Source organism: Mytilus edulis, chromosome 3 (genome assembly GCF_963676685.1).
Source record: "Mytilus edulis chromosome 3, xbMytEdul2.2, whole genome shotgun sequence".
Taxonomy (NCBI): Eukaryota; Metazoa; Mollusca; class Bivalvia; order Mytilida; family Mytilidae; genus Mytilus; species Mytilus edulis.
Window position 1 is genome coordinate 35,993,409 of NC_092346.1, and position 25,669 is coordinate 36,019,077.

At 31.1% G+C, this 25,669-nt stretch overlaps 2 protein-coding genes across 3 annotated transcripts in view; one reads left to right on the top strand and one right to left on the bottom strand.

The window, feature by feature from the left end:
- The window catches only part of LOC139518152 (calcium permeable stress-gated cation channel 1-like), a 30,399-nt gene extending 19,189 nt beyond the window's left edge, over positions 1–11,210 (bottom strand). The window contains exons 1-10 of the mRNA XM_071309845.1: positions 11,146–11,210; positions 9,429–9,492; positions 8,557–8,594; positions 6,198–6,337; positions 5,238–5,289; positions 4,946–5,054; positions 3,926–3,999; positions 2,173–2,253; positions 1,605–1,725; positions 274–407 (exon numbers count right to left, since the gene is read on the bottom strand). Of these exons, the coding sequence (XP_071165946.1) occupies positions 274–407; positions 1,605–1,725; positions 2,173–2,253; positions 3,926–3,999; positions 4,946–5,054; positions 5,238–5,289; positions 6,198–6,337; positions 8,557–8,594; positions 9,429–9,492; positions 11,146–11,210 (878 nt within the window). The remainder of the gene's footprint in view (positions 1–273; positions 408–1,604; positions 1,726–2,172; positions 2,254–3,925; positions 4,000–4,945; positions 5,055–5,237; positions 5,290–6,197; positions 6,338–8,556; positions 8,595–9,428; positions 9,493–11,145) is intronic.
- LOC139516353 (calcium permeable stress-gated cation channel 1-like) overlaps positions 1–25,669 on the top strand; it is a 158,123-nt gene that overhangs the window by 109,038 nt on the left and 23,416 nt on the right. The gene's annotated exons all lie outside the window — the stretch shown is intronic.

Consider the following 25,669-nt stretch of genomic DNA (forward strand, 5'->3'; position numbering starts at 1 on the left):
TACTAGTAAAAGAAAAGTTAACTGTTTTATTTTATCAAAAAAACAATTCTTCTGAAGAAAAAAAATATTTCCTACGTAAATATACATGTAAATATATATATAATATTGCTTTAAGAGATGAAAGGAAAAATTTTAAATAAAAAGGGGGAAGATTGAACAATTAATCATAGTTAATGTTTAAAGAGAAAATATGGAATACAAGGACAGAACAATAAGTAACAAAACGCCTGTCTATTTCTGGTAAGTATTTTCTATGGAAATATTATCAATTACTTTTCAGCCATATCTTTGTTTTCAAAGCTAACAAAAGCTATGCCAGCTGGGTCCCCGCATGCTGTTACTTTCTGACTTTTAAATTCTGCTTTGAGCACATCCTCCTCGTACTTGTAGTAATCAATAGCATCAACCTGTAGGTATACATGTGTAAAACTTAAATAAAGAAACATAATTTGATATTAGAGATCTTCCAATAAGAACAGGTTTTTGATATAAGGGCTTTCCCGAAATATAACATGTGGGGGTGTTGGAAAGCATGTGTTACCAAAAAACTCAACAGACACCTACAATTTTAAGTTATTGTGGGAAAGCTTGTTTCAACCCCCATCACCTTTTTCACCCTGATTAATTCTGAAATAGCCCTTCTTCTGAACATTGTTTTGTCAATTACAGTTACATTTTATCATTTGAGCTTATCAACTATTTCAGCATTCTCTGTAGATGTTTAAGATACCGCACTGTTATATTAACTTGTTAAAAGACATTTTAATGATAGTTACTGAAATTAAAATTTTAAACAGAAAATAGTGCCTTGCCACGCATCAGCTCCCTAGCACCCCTGCATGTAAGGGTTCCCCTTTCAAATATGGTTATAATTTATCCTCATAAATGGCTAAATAGACAAACTCAATTACTTCAATTTAAGTAACAGTAATGTTGGGCAGTTCTATCTTTTAATGAGTTCATTTGTATAACTAAAATAAGATACTTGTGTACTCATTTATCAAATAGTTTTAGCTGTATTAAGTATGATTATCTCCCCTTTAACATGTTTGGATTGGGATTATATTTTATCAAGTAATTCTGTTCTATAACTGTGTAAAGTTTTTACACTTTCATTTGCCTTCATAGGAGGAGTTGCAGTGATAAGGCACTTGAAAATACTGATACACAGACAGCTGAATCCCTTATACCTTCTCCCCCGAAAAACTGTTGCTGGGGGTATAAAGAAACATTATTTTTTCTTAATTTAATAGACTTATTTGTCATACAATAATCTTTGTGAAGTCACGTCCTCATCAAGACTTTGAATTTTATGACTTTTATGTTAAGAAATGAAGAGGCATGTAGAAGGAAAAAAATAAGGAAAGATTTTGATCTAAATAGTCCCATGTGTGACTGAGGATTATATAGAGATTGACCTATTATGCAGACACATCTTTACTTTGAAGACTGTACATCATGTACATTGGTTCTTTATTTTTGTTGGGTTACTGTCTCTTTGATACATATACGTGATACAGTAAGTATTTCCTAAATTCATACCATATTTACAAAATCAAAAAAGGGGAGATAACTGGAAAATTGACGAAATCACAATTTCCTACCTTCTCACGACCACAACAATCACAAAAACATCTCCCACAGACATATGGTCTCAGAGTAGGCCTTGTGCCGGTTTTCTTATACTCTAATTCTGACATAACCCTTGCCTCTGCCATCATTTTTCTACAAAGTCAAAGATATCAGTGAAATAATGAGTAAAATTTGTTTATTTCCTTCATAGCGAAAGACAGAGTTAATATCTGGGAAAAAAAGTTAAAAAACAGTTACCATTCTGAAAAAAATCACAAATCACATTGAACCATGGCAACAACATGTGCGGTAAACCAACTTATTTTCGCAAATACGCATATTTCGCGTTTAGCTCTATTTAGTCCATTTCACGATTTTCAATTTTACTTGATGTAGTAAACTAAAGAAAAATCATAGTTTGAATTATTCTCAATATTTTTCTACTCGCTAAGTCGTGAAAAAATAAATCGCTCATGAAAATAAGTTGGTTTACAGTAAGTAAAAATGCCATTTGATAGAAAAACAAATTACCTGCAGCTAGTATCATTGAACAAGATAGGACATTGAATGCTAGAAGTTTTTTTCATTATTATCATATACCTTTTCTTATCCAGCTTAACCAGTTTAGAAATATTGTAGGCAAACTGTATATCTAGTACTACTACTTCTGGGTAGGCATTCCTAAAAGAAAATAAGAATTTACTATTAGTTAGTAGTAAATACAGGTGTTTGTATTATATAATCAATGACAATCATACTGTATCAACGATCTGTGATGATATCAATAAAGGCAACAGTAGTATACCGCTGTTCAAAACTCATAAATCCATGGACAAAAAACAAAATCGGGGTAACAAACTAAAACCGAGGGAAACGCATTAAATATAAGAGGAGAACAACGACACAACACCGAAACGGACCAAGCAACAGACAAAACACCACGAGAATAACAAATATAACATCAAAACCAAATATATGAATTAGGAATAGACAAGTACCGTGCCACGTCTTATCTCAAAAATAAGAGAAAACACAAACGACTCAACGTTAAAATGCAACACACACACAGAAATGAACAATATTATAACAATGGCCATCTTCCTGACTTGGTACAGAACACTTTTAAAGGGGAATAAAAGTGGTGGGTTGAACCTGGTTTTATGGCATGCCAAACCTCGCACTTTAATGGCACAGTTAAATATAACATTGAAATGAAAACAAAATATTACAGGACTACAATACAAATAAAAAGCAGAACATATTAGACAAAGAAAAGCATGATTAATAGATATCAGTCATTGTAACAAAGCTTTTCCAAACCCCTAGAACTCTATGACATCATGTCATCGATATCAGTTATGCTTGTAAAGGCCTTTTCAAACCCCGAATCTGTATTACATCAACTTACAGAGGCAAGATCTTGAAATATATAATAAAGTGTATATGAAATGACTTTTTTCAATACCACACCCTTTAATAACCATTAACCAATATGATCCCTCGAACATAGGTCTTTGGAAAATATTGGTGTGATATTGAAAAAGCTATATGATTTTCTCCGTATATTTAATCTGTCAATAGAAAATAACTTTTAATTTATATATCATTTTGGTTCAACATTTTCAAAACTTATTATAAATACTGTTAAAATGATAATTGATCTGCAATTTGATTTTTAACTCATGGGATACATTGCGGTTGTAAACCATCGATATGAATTTCATCTTGCAAGAATTATAAGCACCACAGCGCTTACAAAAGCTGACGGTTGCATCAACATTATTTCAATCTACCCTCCACAGCATTGCAGAGGGGAACCAGTTCGTTTGTTTAAATATTTAAAGAATTTGGTTTGGATAGAAATATTTGGTAATCATGGTTAAATTAGTTAGATAAATCAATTAGTTTTGATATCTAATTATTTCGCAGAGTCGTGAAAAATAAATCGCTCATGAAAATAAGTTGGTTTACAGTGAGTGAAAGTGTCATTTGACTAAAAAAACAAATTATTTATAAATTCGGCATAAAACAAGAATGGGTCCATAGTACATGGATGCCCTAATCGCATTATCATTTTTCTATGTTCAGTGGACCTTGAAATCGGAGTCAAAACTCTAATTTGGCATTAAAATTAGAAAGATCATTTTATAAGAAACATGTCTATCAAGTTTCAAGTTGATAGGACCTCAACTTCATCAAAAAATACTTTGACCAAAAACTTTAACCATAAATGAGGCATAATAAATTATATGCATTGCTACTTTTTTAAGAAAAAAATAATTCATTCAAAATAAAAAGTTAAAAAAAATATGAATATAACTACTTTGGCGCACAATATTGAAAACAGACTCACTGAAAGGGTTGTTGTATTGTGTTCTCGTCACATTTATCCCTTGGTATATGAGACACCATCAATGTTTTTGATACCTGCAAAAATTAATCAATTACATTCATTCTTTAAGTATTTTGACCAATAGCAAATCCATTTCAATTTGGTTTGTCAACTAAAAGACACTTTTTATTTTGCTAAAAAAAAAAAGCTTTAGGTACAGAATATTTCAAGTATGTTCCAGACGAAAACAAATTAACAATAGATATATATTGTTTTACATTATTTATTCGTTCAGTGTATGTTCACTTGTCTTTGTTAATATGTCTTTCAATTGAGTTAAGCCATTTCAATTGATATTCTATAGTGTACCTTTCTATCTTGTGATGTTACATTATTGTTTCAATTTAGGGTAAATTTTGGTGTCTGTTAAAGTCTTTAAACCCGCTACATTAGTATGGACTTGTCCTTATCAGGAACCTGTTATTCAGTGGTTGTCGAATGTTGATAAGTGTTTCTTATTTCTCATTTTTTTTTTAAAGATTACCCTTTTTTTTCCTGTTTGAATAGTTTTACACGTCTAGTAAATTTTAGTGCCCATTATAGCTTACTGTTTGGTCTGAGCCACGGCTCTGTGTTAAAGGCCATACATTGACCTATAATGGTTAACTTTTACAAATTTTGACTTTGGTGGAGAATTGTCTCATTGGATCCATTAACACATCTTTTTATATCTATTGTACAGCTAGCACATCCAAACAGACGCATCACTATGGCAAGGGTTTTACTGCTGGTGACCATATTTCAATTCCCCAGTTACCTTGTTTATAAGATAATCTTTCAATGAGGAAGTTCAAATTGCTTACCTCATTTTTAATTATAATCAATATTTAAATAAATACCATATCTATTTTTAATTGAGAAATTTTGAGCAAACATTTCTTAACACACACATTTGATCTTGGGCTTACATGATTGACTTGGATAATCATGGTTATCAGGATGTTATCAGAATAAAATATTATTTGCAAAACAGGAGCTTACCTGTTCATCTTTTGTTAAATCTATGTTGAGAGAGAAATGCCTCATAAGAACTATCCAGATGAGTAAATATACCACTGCTAGGATAGCATGTACCCATAAGTACTTAGAACTGAAAAATAAAATATTTTTTTTATTAAAACAACCTTTGTGATCATGCTCATATACCCCACACTCAGCTATGCACGAAAGCAGTTAATATGTACAAAAATTAACCTAAATGTTGACAAATGATCAAACTGATTGACTAGATTTCAAATATATTCTTTATTTACATTAATACAAGATTACTTACTCTGGATCTAAGTTACCAATAGTTGTATGACCAAGATCTTTACCACTTCCAACTAAAATATAAATACTTATTCTAAATTATATTGATATCTTATTCAATCGAAGAATATTTTTTTATGGTATCAGAATAATCAGACTTTATTAAAAAAAATGAATGCTTTTTAAGGTATTTTTTTGGGTGTAAAAGCATTGTTTGATGTTATAAGCATTGTGTGTGAGTTTTACAACATTAGGTTGTGGCAAAGTAGAGTTAGACTGTAGAAACAGCAAATTCAGATTGTTTTCAAATTTTCAAGGGACATAACTCATAAACTATGAGAGTGACATCCCCCAATCCAAACGTCAACTGTATTTGGTGACAATTTGTTTCAGAACATTTGGTTATAACAAAGTGAAGATAAAACCCGTAAACTAGAAATTTTAAAATGTTTAAATGGACACAACACAAGATCGTCAACAGTGATGCTATCCATATTCAAACTTGATCTATATTTTGGGGTAATAGCATTGTTTTTACGTTTTTTCTAACAATTGGTTGAGGGAAATGAAAGTTAGAGAATGGAAACTTATTTGGGACGTACGAATAAACAACATACTGATAGATGGATGCACTAATGGAAATGGGTTAAACCTAATGCCCCCTCCGCTACAGTGGGGGCATAACAATTATTATAGTTTTCAGTTGGCTGGTAATTTTGACCTCAATAATAGGTTATGAAAATTGCACATGGCATAACTGTAGATTATCTTCAAAAAGGGATTTTGATAGGCGAGGTAGGAAAATATTTTATATGTAATAAAATTAAGAAAGGAAATTGGGATTGTGTCAAAGTGATAACAACCCGACCAAAGAGCAGAAAACAGCAGAAGGCCACCTATTGGTCATCAACATAGCGAGAGAATCCCGCACCCTGAGGAATGTTTCAGCTGGCCCCTAAACAAAAATGTGATATTTACTTACTATTGACTCCTTGGAAGTTTATAGGTAGTATAACTACCACAGACAACACAGTAATAATAGCTGTATATGAAATCAGATATCTCTGGAAAGTCAAGTACTGTATAGCATCTCGACCATGCTTATACGCTATATCTGAATCTCTGTAAAGATAAAATAATTGATCACAATTTATCAAACATAACCTAGTGAATTAATTTTCTACATTGTGAAAAAAACCTACGGCCAATGTGAAAACCTGGTGAGATATTCATAGTAGTCACAGATTGCGAAAGTGCGTGAAGAAATATTTGATAAAAATATTAACAAGTCTAAATTTAAAACAACATTTATTTCCTAATAACCTTTCTATAACCCCACATAAACTTTTTTATGTTCTTTTAAAAGTGAATGTTTCCTATCTTTAAATTGCCCTGAAGACCCAACTCTTAGAGGAAAAACAAGCAATAAAATAATATCCTTGTCGTAACCAGAATGTTGTTGTATTTAAACAGTTTTTATTTGGCATAAATGGTCCAAGTCCCATAAAAATAGGTTATAAAAACTTATACAGTATAACTCCTGGAAAAATTGTCAAATGAAACATATATTATAGCATTGTTTACTACTGTAAATTTAGAATACATGTTCGTAATCAGATTAACGGTACCAATTTTCTTGCACCAGATGCGCATTTCGACAATACATGTCTCTTCAGTGATGCTCGTTGCCAAAATATTTGAAATCCAAAGCTTATTTAAAAGATGAAGAGCTATAATCCAAAAGGTCCAAAAAGTATAGCCAAATCCGTGAAAGGAATCAGAGCTTTGCACGAGGGAGATACATGCCTTAATTTATAAATCATTTTGTAACAGCAAATTTTAATAACACAAAAAAACCGTATTTTCATGCCAGTACCGAAGTAACGTATCGTAACGTTCAAATAAGGAAAAACAATTATACCAAGGACAAGTATTAATGTTTTCAGGAAAAATATCCGAGGAGTTTTGTTTTACAAACAGACGGATAGACAGACTTAGACTTAAACAATGTCCTCATCAGCAGTGCTAGAACCAAATATTTTATTTGATAACTCTGGAAATGTAACATACTGTAATGTTTGCTTACATGAAGGTATACTTTCTGTGTTTTTGCACTTGCAAACACATACAATATTCCTTAGTGCTTGAACTGTCATGACTTTTTAGAATAGCATTTTATCAAAACTACTCAGTCACAGGTGGATGTGTCAGACCTTCAATTACTCCCTCCAATTTAAAACGTATGTAAAAGTAGCCCTACTCTGACACAAAATAGTGCTTTTGATGTCCTTGTTTACTTAAACTAACTAACAAATATGCAGAAATGAAACTTTTGGTGAAAGAGACATATATCTAGATTTTTTTTGAGCCAACATTTACTTGTCGAGTTTGCCTTAAAAATTGAGGATTTAATGCACTCCATAGTATACTAATTTTGGATTTCCAGAAAACCAGGTTTTAATTTTGAGTATCTCTGTTTGAAGGTCAGCTAATTTGTTATTAGGCTTTAAAGGTAGGGTGAAAATTGGTATGTAGAATGCTGATACATGTACAATTCAGGATATACCTAGTTTCTATGAAGTTAAACTTAAGGTAAAATATTTAGAAAGCTGTGGAAATTGCAAAATGTGGTTGAACAGATAGAGTTTTTAATTGTTGGTATGACACCTGGAATCAATGAAAATCTAAGGTAAGTCACCTGACCAAATTTATTTCATCTGTGTCTTATTGATATCAATACCTTACAAATATACAAGTCAATTTCTGTTAAATTGAAATGGAACTGATTAGTTGAAGGAAGATAAGCTGACATGAAATAACATCTGCATTACTTTGAGAGCAAATAAGACACTCCTGATCGCATTAGCTACTGTGGATTAATGTTATTTTTGGGGCTCCAGTGTTTGCAGGATCTCATGGATAAACCATTCATTAACAGTATTCAATGATGAACAAGTTCCTTAATGGCTTGTTTTCAAAATCACATACATGAACTGCAGGTTTATTTTTATAACTGGGTTATCAATTTTTATGTGTTTCGTGGGTACAGGTTCAACCACAAATTTTCTTAATTTTCAAAAAAGTACAAAATTCTTTAGTATTGTATACAGACTTTTGTTAAACCTCCAAATCAAATAACCCTGATCATGTACTAACTACAAATTAATATACCCAGATATGCCATAAAAGACTCCACTTCAGAAAGTGAAAAAAAATTCCAGAACAGGATAATTCCAGATATTATCATATCTCTATACTCTTGTGAACAATTTGAGTTACACATAAGAATGAGAAAATTCAACAGATACTGAGTCATTTTTTATAATTCTTATAACACTTACTTGACTTTAAAGAATGCAGTCATCCAACCAAAGAACTGCTGAAAAATAAAAAAAAATGCATTGTTCCATATTATTGATTAAACTATATTGTTTTTTTTATTAATTGGATTTTGAATAAAGATATATTTACCTGCTGAAAAGGTATATTCACCGTGCAAAACATCGCTTGATTTTACATGTATGAAAAATGTTTGAAATACAATTTGTTTTGGTAAATAACTGTTATCATATACATATTTTCTTTCTTGGAACATGGAATAAAATAAAAACTGGCTTTTGTTCTGGAACATATGTGGTTTAATTGACTTTGAAAAACAAAGTGACATTCACTTTGGATGTTTTCATATAGCATGATATTAACATACTACGTCCGACATCATCAAACCTTGTACCAATGAATGAAATTAAGTTGACTTTAAAAAAATGTTCTTATTGTCCTTAAGCTTAATATAGAAATCTAGCATTGAACGTTTTCTATACTGATTTTTTATGTATGATCTTCCGTTTCCTTTTGTTTCTCCCTCATAAAAAAAAGAGGAAAGTTAAGAATTTGAGTACTTACAAAACTGGTTTCTCCCCACAACTTGCCTTTGCATTTGTCCCCAGCCAGGAACCTTATCAATGCATGTTTTCATGAGACTGATTGAGAGTTCCAATAAATCATGCAGTTAAAGGTTTTTCTCATTGTTGAAGGCTGCATGGTGCCCTACGACTGTAACACAATAATCTATGAATTTGCGTTAGTTAAGACACTTTTTTTTTTTGAAAACTATGAAGTGCCAAGTTGATTTATTTATGGTTTGACAGGTTGCTGTCTAGTTTATTCATCCTGCATCTCTTATGATTCCAATAATATATATTTTACAACTCACAGTGTCATCCAGATGTATGTGTGTATCAAAAGATTCTTGGGAGCCAGAAAAAAGTAAAGTCCATCTACAATAATAAAAAGACTTAAATTTGTATTGTTTAACATTTTCCCTTTTAAATAACTTTTCCGTGAGATGTAACAACATAATATTCCAAAGAGCTTCTACAATAAATATCAGCATGAGAACTCTAATATGCATTGTGTCCATCTATGATGGACCAGTCAGTATGCCAATAAACTGCTTTTAATGTCTTCAATTTGAAATTCAAAAAAAAATCTGTGGTCTCGTTTTAATCTAAGAGGTACAAAATTTAAGGTAATTGGCACCTTTCAAGGTTAATTTAACTTTGAGTTCTTAAATCTATAACTTGTCTCCCTAAAATTCACAAAGTAGTGAAGAATAAAATAGAATTTACAATGAATATAATTGTATACATTTTTTTTTATGTATGTGCAAATCTTTTATTAATGAAACCAAATTTGAGTTCATTTAAGGATGACCTTGAAGAGAAGTGTGTAATAAAATATCTGTAAAATTTCAGTTTTCAATTAGGCAGTTAAGCAATAATCCTCTTGTTAATCTAATTGTCTTTAAAATGATTCAATTTGGATCAGTCACTAGACAAGTTTGTTTATTGAACAAACAATGATTTTTGACAGCTGTACCTAATAATGTACAAATCAAGTGTCATATTTCAGACATATGTAGCTTTTAAGTAAAAACAATAGTTAATCAATATAATAGTAACTAGCTCTCTATTAGCACAGGATTATTTATATACACTGACTGTTTAATAAACACAAAAAATATTTGATCTAGTGATTACATAATTTTGCAGTGAAATTCGTAAAAGAAAATGGTCCACTCTGTGAAAAAAGAACTTATATATATTATAGTCAATAAATTTGATTTCGTTTAGAACCCACCACTTTTTTTTAAATTAGGGGCATCACTGTTAAATCAGACATAATCAGAATTCCCTCGTAGTTTATGATCCATTACATTATGTAATAAGTGCAGAACATGATCTGTATTCAATTGATTATGAGTTGTATTTAAATTTTAAAAGATTCTGACAAGTCATACTTCAGTTATAACCGTGAAACAAAAATAATCGCTATTCTAAAGATAATTAAGGACCAGAGGCAAAATTATTCTTGAGCAGGATATGCCAAAGGCATATACATTAAACTTGACTTGTATTTCACTGACCATGACATTTTGTTAAAGTCTTAAGAAATTATTAATTCATTAAAAAGTAAGGGATATAACTCTTGACTAGTTAATGTCAAATCACGATTTTAATTTCAGTGGAGAAAATGACACTTTAAACCCTTTTCATAGTTTTTAATGCAAACTTCAGAAACATATATTTACAACAAAATATTTTAGACAGTACAGTTAAAATTCTAACATAATAAGTTTTTCTTTTTCATCTTTAATTCCTGGTGAGATTACAAATACTCCATTGATTAAGCAGTGAGTACATTGAAGTCATTAATAACGTTGTGTTACATCAAATTGTGTGGATGTCCTTTGTAGATAGAACTCCCAAATTTGAATACTCTATGCAATGCAAATATCTAGTTAGGCTGTTCCTTTATACAATACATGGTATACATGAAAGTCACTTTGAAAATGGTGCACCCATGGGCATCTATAAAGACAACTTAGAATTTCTCATACATTTTCTCGGTACAAAACAGTCTAACAATACCCCATGGTTGTGATTTCCAAGTGCCTTCCTTGTATGTGTTCTAATGAAACAGCCTTGCAAGCCATTTCTATACATTTATACATGTGTTTTGATTATTGGTTTGTTACATGCTCATAAACAAAGTGTTAAACATTGTTATAATTAGGTTTAACAGCATTTTTATGTTTTTTTTTTAATCTTTGGGAAAGCATAATAAACTTACTGTTTCCTTCCACCATAATTCAATATAAATAAAATGCTTGACTATAAAATATATAACATATATTAGCTAATAAATAATAAATATTCCAACACATTGTAATGGCTTTTGGACTTCTTTTCCTCTAACCTAGTAAATAGAAAATACATCATCAATATATACTGTGCACTACACATTTATACATAAAATTCAGTGAAAATTCAATTCAATTTTCTGTTGAAGTGAGGGAGGAAATGAGTTTTGACTGCTTGTCTCCCTTATGGCTTCTTTTCAGGGCAGAAAGGACAAGCTTAGTGGTTTTGGAAATTAGAAGAGAAAATCAGCCTTATCTTATGCTCATGTGCTGTGGATTGATAAAATTTCATAGTACCATTTCTTGTGGTTAATGATGAAAATGATGAAAAAAACATATTTTGTTGAATTTTGCTTTCTTGGTTTTTACAAAATTTGTATAAAAGCTTATAGATAGTTTCTGCTTTTTTGTTCACGTATACCCATTTAATCCCCCAAATTTAGTTTCCAATGACTAAAAATGAATCAACAATAGCCACATTTGAAAATTTGATGAAACTCAAATGTAAGCCATAGTGATAGTTAAAAAAAATAATTTGATATCATCAATTTGAAATAGGACGGAAAAGATCACTGAATATAACACACAAAATAAGACAAACCATAAAACCAAAAAGTACAAGTGAATTTTTTTTTTAAATTAAATACGTATAAAAATTATATTCAAATTTCATGTATATCTTTCAATAAAACCAAAAAAGTGGCAATACTTGATTATAAAATGTTTAAACAAGTGAATTTTCAATATGCTTTATCTAAAAAGGAAACAGTTGTAAGCTATAATCAAACAACTGATTTTTCTAATAAAGTAAAACAAACTGCTTAAAATACTTTATCTGTGAAAAAACAATAGCAAATATACTACACACGATTAAAAACATGCGTTATTTATTTTCTACCTTATTGTAAACAACATATGAGCTGAATCAGATAGAAATTGAGCTTATGCAAGTGCAAATAGACATGTAAATATATAAGACTTTGATTTATTTTGGAACATAAAAATATGAAATTAAAAAGGATTTGTTTTGTATGGTTCTTATAAAAAATCAATTTCCAAACCGTTACCGACTTTCTCTAATGATTTTTTATAACAAAAACAGGTTAACATACGTATTGATTTCAATTTGCATAAGGTCGGCTTCTATCCGACGCAGCCCATATCTTTCATAGTTCATTATAAGCAGATCTTTACATATTAAACATTTTTCAATTATTTTTAGGAAAGCTTTTTTGCAATGGTGATTTCATTGAATGTTGTTGATTTTAAGAAAATGTCTTAAACAGTAAACAAGTAATATAAAAATGAAAAATAAAATAATATAATCTGTGAATTACATTACGACAATGAAATTAGCACATGTAATGGACAATTTTCAAATTATTGACCTTGACAAAATAGAATTTAACTTTACAACAGGTTACCTAATCTCTGGTAGAACATTCCAGTACTCTGACGAGTAAGAGCAACTAAAAGAATTAATATTGAGCGAACAATTGGTGCAATTTGGGTATAAAATTAATTGTTTTCCAACGATTTTGTAGTGTCAAGAACATAAAACAGTTGATTTTTCCTACAAATTGAACCACTCGTAAGCTTGATGTTACTTCTTTTAGTTACTCTTACACGACTGAGTACCTGAATATCCTACCACAGAGAAGGTAACCTGTAGAAAATCACATAATCAGGAGTCAAATGTTGGTCATATGAAATAGCTTATAGATATAACAGACGTGATACAACATTTCATGTGATGTTCATACTTTTCTTCGGTCCGTTTGACAAGAACAATTTTATAAAAATCCCAGGCATTCTTTCTCAACAGGGCAAACAGGAGTAACAGAATCTGAAAAAGCAGAGAGGAATTAACATGTTGTTCTTAATTTTTCTGCAATTTTTAAATATACTTATAATTAAGAATGTGTTACTATTTATATGAATTATTGCAAAATTCAATTTCCTAAAATCGTTATAATTAAACTCACAATTCTGTAACTTCTAGGTAGTAATTATTACAATAAAATTGAGAATGAAAATGGGGAATCTTTCAAATAGACAACAACCCGACCAAAGAGCAGACAACAGCCGACGGTCACCAATCGGTCTTCAATGCAGCGAGAAACTCACGTAACCGGAGGCGTGCTGCAGCTGGCCCCTTAACAAAATTGTGTACTAGTTTAGTTACAATGGACGTCATACTAAACTCCGAAATATACAAAAGAAACTAGAATTAAAAATCATACAAGACTAACAAAGGCCAGAGGCTTCTATCTTGGGACAGGCGCAAAAAAAGCGGCGGGGTTAAACGTGTTTTTTTGAGATCTCAACCCTCCCCCTATACCTCTAGCTCATGTAGAAAAAACAAGCACACAACAATACGCACAGTAAAACTAAGTTCAAAAGAAGTCTGAGATTGGTATTAGAATAGGTAACAAAAAAAGTAAACACAATGTATCAGTCAGTCAGTACTGTAAGGTTTTTGACAGAGGGAGCTGTTTTACAAAGGTTATCTGGGTCTTAGGCTATCTTACTCAATCATGATGTTTTTGAAATAGTAGATTTTAATTCAATTGTGAGAAATAGTCAATCAGCCGGTAGGGCAAAATTTCAGTTCTGTGTTACACCCCAGGGTACTGCAATTTTTTTGTATTAATTTAAAGAGTAAGATTTGAAGAATATTTTAAGAGGTGTTAGACTTTTGAAAAAGTGTCCGAAAGGGGTTAAAAGGGGACTTATTTAAGGGTTTATCAAAATTTTGTTTTGCACATATTGACAGAAAAATGTAAAAATAACCAAGTATTCAGTACTATACTTTTTATTAAATGGAACAAATCATATCTTATTAAAACGCAGGCTAATTTTGAATTAATTTTTAAATCGTAGAATACCAATAAAAAAAGGGGGAGAGTAATTTCCAAAAGTCATGATTTTGAATGAAAAGAAGCATACGTACTAATTTTCTTGATACAATGGTATGTTTTTTTCACATTGAACATAGAGCATACAGTATATAAAGGCTGTTGAAAAAAAAAATAATGGTAAGTAACAAAAACATAGTATCAACGACAAACACAAACATAAGCAACCAGAAATGCACGATTCTGTCACAAATTTATACATCACATTCATGAAATGACTCGCATATTAATACACACAAAACTGTCAGGGTATCTAGAATTCTATTTAAAAAAAACCAACAACCGAATCAGCACATTTTAAGGTCACGCAGAAGGTCAATCCATAGAATCATCATCAGTTAGGTCACCTGCATTTACCGAATAATCATTATCAGCATTTCCATCATCATCGTCGTCATCGTTAGCAATATCAAGGATTTAATAATGCTTATATCTACAAGCTTTCGAGCATTTACATACAGCTATCTGTTCAGGATAAACCTTGTTGAACACATGAACATCTTTTTTGGCACAACCAGCTTTACATGAACAGCACATCTGAATTATCAAAGCATCTAACGCTGGTGGCTGGTCTGGCAAATTGAAACTGATCAAAGCGCTCTAAACAATCCAACCATAGTTGTTTGGCAACAGACCAGTGTTGTGTTTAAGAACAGATTTTCAAATCTTTGTCTGAAAGTTGACTTGTTTGATGTGCTTTAACATTGCATCTTTTGCATTTCAAACCGTTCTGATCTTTATTCATCGATATTTTTTTTATTTCGTAGCCATGTATAGAACACGAAAACCTCTCTTCGCCAACCACTTCAAAGGTTACACCAAGATTGAATAGACCTTCTGAAAACTCCACATAACGTGTCAAAAAGCCGAATGATTTGCTATTTTTCTTTACCAGATAAAATACTTACTGAATCACAACCTTTATTGGCTTGAAATCCTTGCAGTTATCGACAAACATTCTCACCAAGTTTCGCACACATTTATTGCACATTTAATAATCTGCATTTGGAAGATGTATCTGTTAGACTTACAATGTTAGAATTGATATGCAACTGTGAAAATAGTAAGCCAATACTTACCACATCAGTGTCACAAGGTTTTTTAACAATGGAGTCGTAACCTTTGTCAGCTGCATGTTTTTGAATTAAGAAACATTTTTTTTATCGGCTTCTTCCTGTTTGATTATACGCTAAAACCATTCTACGCTATTTCTTTTTCAACATATATTTTGCAGCATATACTTCCATGTGATACACATAAATCAATACATTCAAGTGTAAATCTATAGGATTGTTTACTCTTTTGAAAACCGAAGAATTCAACAAAAGCTACTTTGTTTCCCCTACCTAACAAACTAACAAAACTAACAAACATTTCTTCCATTCCCGATTGTGACGATTTAGAACTTATCGTAATGATTGTCCCTCCCAAAGACCTCCCGTTCTTATTTCTTCATGAATATTGTGGGATACAAATCTATGACAAAATCAATGCGTGACCACTTTTCGAAAGTAAAAGGACGGTTTTTAAAATATTAATTGTCAAATCTAAAACAAGGGCTTGGTATCCTAGGTTATGGTTCGAATAACTGGTACGTCATCAAATATCCACATGATTTCCTTAGGAATGACCCTTTTCTAAAAAACCACTTAGGACAGATTTTAATTTTAATTAAGATTGCAAGAGATATTGGAGGAGGACCTAATTCAAACTTGAGAACCTATCTCAGGCGACATTTTTTCATCTGCTCTCAATATTTTGTTGTTCTTATCAGCCATTAACTGCTAGCCTTTTATTCCCTTTTTTAAAAATGTTAGCAATGATTTTTTTTGAGTGTTTTGAAGATGTCGGTTGACTTTTGATTTAGCCGTTCCGTAATGAAAATTTCTGAAGCAAATTTTCCCTTTTCATACGCGTTTAGAAGGTCGCACATTAATTCGAAAGAAGCAACATAACCCGAGAACAAGCCATATAACTGCTCAGATGTTGTAATGGAATTGGCCAGCTTTGCAGTGTCTGAAACAATTTCAAAACATCAGTTTCATCTCGCTTCATTCGAATTTTTCTGAGTTCTTTGTAGGAGGATGTTTAAGGGTTAACCATTCCTACCAAATCTCGACATTTTAATGATATTGAAGCTCTTTTATGTGGATTTAGCAACCAACGTTTAACAGAATCTTTATTTCAACTGAAACCAACAATTTCAATTTGAAAGTCATTTTATTGCATCTCTAAGAAACCTAAGAAAGTAAAAAGTATTGCCTGATCCCACAATTTACTGTTTGACGTTCGTTCAAAGCGATGTTTATCGATTGAATGACTTAACAATCTTAATTCAATCACTACATAGCTAAAACACAAAATGTTATCAAGCATACCTTTATTGAGTTCGATAGAGTGGACCCTTTCTGAACGCCAAAAAATCACCTCAATTTGTATTTTTTCATAAAGATTTCGTTACACATTCACTTTATAAAATAATTTGTCTCACAAAAACATCATAAATCGACAATTAAATGTTTGTTTTAAGTTGCAAATTGATAATGCTTATGAGTGAATACATTACACATGATGTATACTGAATCAAAGACGGTACTTTGATAATTTCAGGTATTTCACGAGTATTTGCACGTTCATATATTTTATTAAATAATTCATATTTTAGACGATATATAAATACTGCAAATGATTTAAACATTGCATAATGATTAATTCTCAAGTTTAATTAACTAAAACGGGTAATTGTATAACGAATTTCTTTATGAAAGGAGAAAATATGCCTTAATTTGAACCCAAAAAAATCGGATTGTTGTAATGTAAAAAAATTAACATTTGTTTTAAACATAAAATATTCCGAGTTACATTTGATACGATAGTTTTGTATCTATTTTAGTTGTAAAAACCTATACTTTATGTTTTTTTAATCGCTTTATATTAGAAAATTTAATTAAAAATTGCTTAGTCGTGATTGCTAAATGAGGGGACCATTGGAAGGGACGTTTTAAATACTCTTTTTGACACTTTTTTTTTAGTCTAACACCTTGTATTTTATCAATAGGATAATGAAGTAGAATTCTATCCAAAAAAAATCGCGGTACCCTGGAGTGTAACACAAACTCCTGAACTAGCGCGCTTTTGAGAACTTGTTGATGGACTAAAACTAATTGAGCATTCGTTTTTTTTGATGCAATGAATACAAAATAAATTGAGATAAAATAAATGTTTCAAATGTACAATGCACTTTCAAAAATATGTTTGATCATAAGTTGCTGAAAATTTTCCTGTTCAGAAATTTCTAAAAGATAAAGTTTTAAAGAAAATTCATAGATTTTGCATGATTCTTAAATACATGGGTGCTAGCTATAGTGGTGCATAACACATTTGTACACTTTTCTCACCAGAAATCTAGCAACATTGACAGTAAGATTGAAGGGTACACCATTATATAAGTCCAAAAAGTCATTGAGCCTGCCGAAGGGTGTGGAATGGTTACTTCCTGTCAGAACATCACATGGCAAGTCGAAAGAACTGTTAGACATTGTGATTCACTTGAGTTCTTAACTAGACACCCATCTGAAAATAAAATACAAATATCATGTTTTTAAGTAGTTTTGTGTAAGGTACTGTACAAGATTTTTTGGGGCATTGGAGGACCTCTTAACAAAAAAATCTGTTTGGAAAGTTGATTAATACAAACATAACCCTAAATGAAAAATCAATGAGACTAGAAGTCAAACCTCTGACTAAATACTGCTGTTACGTATCACCAATTGTTAAAACAGGTATAATGATCCAATAAACATAACTGTTTGCTATACTACACTTGTTGAAACTGAAAACCAGATGCTCCGCAGGGCGCAGCTTTATACGACTCAGAAGTCGAACCCTGAACAGTTGGAGCAGGTATGGACACAACATTCAAGCTTGATACAGCTCTGAATTTGGATTGTGATTAAATAGTTGACACAACATAGGTTTCTGAAACAGAATGAATGTGGTCTAAGAACTTAAACTTAAAAACTTAAAAATTTTAAATTGGACATTTACCTATTATGGTCTAATATTTAAAATCTAATTACAAGGTTAGATTCAGCATATTAAAGATCCACATGAATTCATTTTTTGATGAAATCAAATAAAGTTAAATTTTTGACCCTTTAGACCTCAATGTGGATTAATTTGATAACCGGGCCCAAATATCAAAAATCCAAATGACCCGATTAATTCCGTATTAGGACAATTGAACACTGTGAAACGAATTTATCCTGATTTTGTTATATTACATAATTACATATTATTATATTCAAATTCAATATTAGGACAATATCAACCAAATATTTTAGATATATAATCTACAACTGTGCCAAAAAATAAATAAAAGAGCTATATTAAAAGCAACTCATTTTTTTAATTAGGTCAAAAGTATAAGGAAGATAATTCAAATTGACTTAATAAATAAGGGAGATAATTCCTATTGACGTTATAAAGAATTGCACTGAACTTTATTTGGACAATATCAGCCATTCAAATTGCAAGACATTACTGTAAATCAGGATAATATAATTTACAATCACATATTAATGTAAAGAGACATAATGAACTTATTTTTCAATATTTTTTTCTGTCTCAAAACTTATTTAAATGGATAAAATATAAACATTTAAAGATCAGACAATTTGAGATGTTTTAATGTATCAAAAGTACATCCTTCTCTATTATTATAATCTTATAGTATTCAGTTACATATCAATTATACTGGAAATATAATTGAAAATTTAATACTGTCTGTAAAAAAAAGGTAGGATCAAACACATTTTAAATATCTGCAATTTCATCAACAGATTTACTTTATATATATGTTATATTTAAATATACAAATAATGAAAACGTGTTCAACCTCAAGGTTTATCTTGGGAATATAACTACAAATACAAATAATGAATATGGCAATAAACGTTCAAAGACAATGGAGCGTTGTATGTTATTAAATGGAAACATGTTTAATATTGAAATTATAAAACAATATTACAAATAATGAAACCGTATCTAAATGGTCTACATGTATTTAAAAGTAATCATAATCATGGGACATAACCACCACCACCTCCTTAAGAAAAGGAAGACATCTAATAAAGATATATAGATTTTATCACAAAAGGAGATGTGGTATGATTGCCAACACGGTAAAAAAAAAAGCTGAATTAAGCAACTATAGGTTACAGTAATAAAAATCACACATTAAAGTGATACAGAGTTTACAGACTCCATTATTAACTGATCATAATAAACATGGCTAATGACCAAAAGGTGTTATGCTACAAAAAACAATGTCACTTTCAGTTTTATGTATTAAATATAGAAATTGAAGAAAGAAATAACATTAATTGCAGTATTGGGAAAATAGATCCTCAAGAAGAAAATGTACATTTTGTGATATATTTGGACCTGTAAAACACTGCTTTGTTTTTGTTTTGTTAAATGTAGGATACCATTTTTATCTCATTATTCTAATTCATTGAGAAAGAAATGAAACCTTTTCCAAGAATGAGTTCCTCTTTGTCAGGCCATTTAAATTTGTGCAAGTTTGCCTGTCCCTTTGTTTAGATACAATAGCAATTGTTCCCTTTGGAGTTTATTCAGTGGGACCTTTGAAAAAAAAGGTTTTTAGAAAATAAAATCATTAAATTACTCTTGTTGATACAGTTTGGTTGTAATAATCATAAGAGAAATTTTAAAGATTTTTAACAAAAGTGGGCTGACTGCAGGAAGATAGCACTTAGGTTCTGACATGAATGTCATGTTATGTTTAAACAAAAACTGCAATGTATTTTAATTATGTACTAGTACATAGATACAACAAACAAGCAATTTTTGAAATACATATGCTTTTAGGGCAAACTTGAGGAAAAGTACTTAAAGAATATGGTCTTAAGGAAGTGGGTGCTGGGCATCTGTTTATTGTCATTGATGATCCATGCATCCAGGGACAGGGATGATTCCACATATTTTAAAATTGGACCTTTAGATGCGTAATTGGAAATTTATTCCACAGCTGAACTAACATAGGAGACTTTACTGTTTAATTATTTTTGAAAACGAAATATTTTATCATATGTATGTAGCACTAGCTAACAACACTAAGGTTGTGTGCTAAAACACCTTACATTGCAGACGTGTTTTCAACTCCAATCTTAATTGACTATAATTGTCAGTTTGCTTTAAGAAGGTTAGTGGTTCATCAGGGAGAACATTGGACATTATTGTAATCAAAATCATGATTTGGTGCATACGCTGAACAGTTACTAGGTAATTCAGTAATCATGTAGCAATCTGAAAAACATGCATAACCAGAACCTGCAAGAAATGTACAAAATAGAGGTAATAAAGATAAGCCCCAGACCCTTAAACCCATTTGTAAATTAATTACTGTTTATGTGGAAGGGGTGGTACACACTGGGTGACCATTTACATTATTTGTCATTTGTTTCCCTTTGTGTAAGTTTATGTCTATACATGCAAAGCAGTCTGGTTAATTCCTTCAAAATGTTGGTGTTTGTAGATTATATTTCAAGACTTTGGAAATATTGTAAACTGGTTTGATAAATCCCTTCACTTTAGTCATGTGGGTATTAATACTCTAGATGCATAGATAAAGAAAAACGCGATAATTTAAATTTTGACCGTGTTCTTTTTTTCAAGAATACAGTAACAAAATGTATTATATTCTATTTTAAGTAATTTCTGCTTAATTGTGTATGTATCATTTTTGGGGTTGTAATATGATTACCCATTCCAAAGCATATATATACATGTAGAAAGTTTAATTATTCAACTAATTGGTTTATGCCATACAAGGGCATTTACTAAAACAAACACTTTTTTTGTTCTTTAAAACTTTTTATGAATATAGATCTTAAGAGAAACGAATGCTTCAGAGCAAATGCAATGTGATTTCCATTATGATTAATATTTCCAACAGGTAAACTAGTTCAAAATTTTGATCAGAAATCATTTTGGAAAGTGTCAAAGACATTGCTGATATAAACCTATGATAATAGTTTCCTAAAATTCTGGCAAAAAGTGAACACATGAGAGCTATAATATTGCAATTTTCCATATCATCAATATTTTCAAAGAGTATATGTATATAATCAATATTTACAAGGGGCATAACTCTTATAAAAATAATTGATCAGCAATGATTTTTGAACTTCACAAGTACATTGAAGTATAACATTGTATAAACCTATAATATAAATTTCATAAAAATCTGACAAGAATTGTTCATATGAGAGCGCTAACCTTGCAATTTTCAATATAATTATTTTGTCCTAGGGGCATAATTCTTTTAAAAATAATACACCTGCACTGATTTTCAAACTCATCCAAGACATTGCTTACATAAACTTATGATAAAACTTTCATTAAATTTGGTAAGAATTGTACAAATGAGAGTGCTAACAATGCAATTTTCCATAAAGTGATGTATCCAAGGGGCATGACTCTTTTTAAAATGATTGATCAGCACAGATTTTCAAACTGACATCCAAGATATTGCTGATCTCAATCTATAATATAAGTTTCAAAAAAAATTGCAAGAATTGTACATGTGAGAGCGCTAACAAGGCCTGATGGACAGACGCCCGCTATTTCGATGTTCCCCGCAAGGCGTTACGCAGGGGACAATAATTAATATGTTGAGTAAAAATCCATGTCCTAGAAAGTCAGCTACAGCTTGGCAAGTTCAAATTATGTGAATGATTGTTACAATTACTTTTTTAATCAACTGATATTGAAATCATTTAGATAACAATATCTACATGTGACAGAGTTGTAACTTAATCATATCAGTTGTAGTTTGATACACTTTTCTATCCCTGAATGGAGCAAAAACAACTTTTCAACATTTTGGATTTTTTCAATTTTTATTACTTCCTAGTTCTACCGTAATGTATAGAATACAATGTTTTTCATCAAAAATATGTATAATCATGATAATATATGTAGATTAATATTTATATAACTGATTCAAAATGATAAAATTATTCATTTCAATAGCATCTTAGCCCTATTTTTTTGTACTTTTCATCTAAATTGCCTACATGAATAATCCCTGTATGCTTTATAAGTCATCTGTTCAACCATGTGCAACAAGTTTAATTATGATATCAACTGTCAATGGGGTACACGACAACTCGTACTTTCGGCAACTCGTACCCTATTTTTACCAACTCGTATATATTGATATTATTTATATACATAGTTGATGTAACTTTCTTTCGTATATCATTATATAGGAACATATGAATAAAAAACCTTTCATTGCTAATATGATACAATCATAATTGTTTTAAATATATCAAAGCTTATTAAATGCTAAACATTAATCATTAATCCTTAGACTTTTTGATTATATGAAATTGTTTGATTATTTGAAATTGTTTTGACGGCAATTTATTTAATATGCATATTAAAATAATTATGAGTACACAATATACTAATCAGTGGACATTAGTGGATAATAGACCTACAAAAATAGAATGAATTTGTTTAAATTAGAATAAACATAAGGAAGTATATAAAAACATTATATTTGACTTCATAATAACCTAACCAACTGAAGATGGTAACAGAGTGTAAGTTGACTCGTCAACATAGATCTACCTCCAAGTACCTACAAGCGAAGTATTTTCAGTTGTGGGACTAGTACAGAGACGGGGAATTAACTGCAAGTCAGCTTATCCGTATGTGTGGTTTGTTGAACGGCCTGTCGGCTGATTAAAAGACATTCCGTTATCTGAATGAAAACCACTCGGTGGTTAATTGTGTCATGGAACAGTAAATATATTGAACATTTATTGAACATTAAAATGGAAACATTTTGTGATGAACAGTAATCAAATGAAATTATTTGACTAATCGAATACTATTAGTTAAACATGTGAGGCAGACCGACAACGATTGAACGATATGTCAAATACAAGATACATCTGACGAGAAATTGAGTATGGAAACTTCCTCACAATTACCAGATGATATAACAGCATTCATTTCTCTAGTTGAGAGTCAAACCGCAGATTGGATACTAACCAAACGGAATGGCAAATACTCCATCAAGATAAAATGGCGTCAAATCGAAAGACAAAAAACTATGACGAAAAAGAGGTCATCAATAGCACGTCAAGATAGGAATAACCATCGAAGCAAAAAAGAAAAATAACCGTCAGAAGACCGGATTTTAAACACCGAGGAGCTGGAAACAACCGCACCAACCCCACATGACGAGATCTTGGAAATACCTCCGATCATCACTAATAATGAAACAGGTACACAAGACAGTCTATAGACAGCAATTCATCAGCAAACCAGTACTCGGATGATGAAACGTGTATTGACACACCGACACGTACAATGGAAATTAGGAAGTCTTCAGAAGAAGATCCCGCCCGAGATGGTGCCGAGGGTCGTTCAACAAAAGAACAAGAAAAAGATACGGACAAAAAAAGAGAAGGGATAAAAGAAACAACTTGAAGCTTGCAACTATACCAAAGGGTTAAAAGTAAAGAACATCTGCCTAGATCTACCGAAAAAGATGTATGTGTTAGATATAGATATTCCTGACCAGGACTTGTATCTCTTAGTAAGAAGCGATACACTTCAGCTGGACAACTTTATCTATAAAGAATAGAGATCAGATACGTACAACTACATCAAGAGAAGTTTTGACACCTGGTTAGACGTGCGAAACATCAAGAACTTTCTTTATAGCTTAGAAAGAATAAAGGAAATAGAAACATTTAGTAAAGAATTGAAACTTAAATTGTTATAAATAAAGGGTGAAATAAACCCCATGACCAAATTTGTTATACCTTTGTGAAAAAAAATGATTGGTTGATCTCTGAGTAATTGGAACGGGAAATCAAATGCCTTGTGTATGGGGAGAGTACCAGCATTACTGCATGCTTTAAGCCGTCTCAGAGTGCTGCTTACAGCACTTTAAGAATTCTTGCAACTACTCTTTTATATGTCCTTTAATTGGTGAATTATTCTAGAGATGAAATTCTGTACAAAATGATCTGTATTGACGTTTTCCAGTTACTTTCTTAATTTCTAGTCCAGTGTCATGGCCGTTGATGTACCGTTAAAGTATCTACTTATATATTTCATTGTTATTTTGTTTTTTCCTGCATGTACACTCAAAATATTTTCCACTGTAAATAAAGCAAAAATCCACCGAAATTCCTTCTGAAAGATTGAAATACTTTCTGATGTCAGTAGTTCCAACAGGCTCGAAGTCACGTGATTCGAAAGGTTGTTTGTGAAATTAACAACGGAATTTAATAAAAACATTGATAAATCTTATAGTGAGAACAAATGAACGAGGACTATCAGTCCCCAACGTATCATGAGCTCAGTAGTCAGTACAGGCTAAAACAATCCTTTCTAAAATTGTCCGTTTATAAAATTTTAAATTATAAAGATGCCGTTAGGTTTCAACTCCCTCAGGCTAAGTTAACCATTGATTGATTTGTTTTTTTTTAGGTTCTTTTTTGTCATACAGCTTTTCATCTCTTTCGGTTCTTATACATCATTGGCTTTCAGCGTCACTGATGAAGGAAAATCCAGGAAAGCGCTCCGGACGCATGAAATGTATAAGGGGTTGTTTTCATTTTTCACGACATACCATTTGAATCTATTTCTTTTTATTAATCAATTGGATCTTTCTTTAGCAGCAAGTCACTATACTGGTAGTCAAATCCGATCAAAGGAATGACATAACCGCCAGAGCCAATTTGTTGGCCAATATTACAACCCCTAATTGTTTAAAGTTCTTTTAGGACTATTAAATGGAAGATTCTCTACAAGCAGACATCGTGAAATTATGTTGCCTGAGAAGAACCGTTGTGCCATTGAAACTCTATGTAAAAATCCCATTTCCATCTTCTTGTCTGAAATTGCTCGGCGAAATTAGATTTAACCTGGCAAGAAAGGCTTTTAAAAAGTTTTCTGCAAATCATTCACATTTGTTTCCGAACGGACGAAAACACGAATACTAGAGCAGATTGTTGACTGATTGAAAAAATCTTGTCATTTAAATTAGCAATACGTTTGAAACGTTAGGGAATTATTTAAATAAAAATATGGCCTGTCATAGATCAGGAATAAAGTTTTCTTCAGCAGTTTAGAGTTAGGTTTTTTATTTAAGTGATTTGGGCAACTAGGGGTTAGCTTCAGTCTATATTATTGCAAGATTTAATTAGTACATATACGTATTGGCAACATTCATTTTCTATCAAGCGATACAACTTTGATATATAAATGTAACAACTGGAT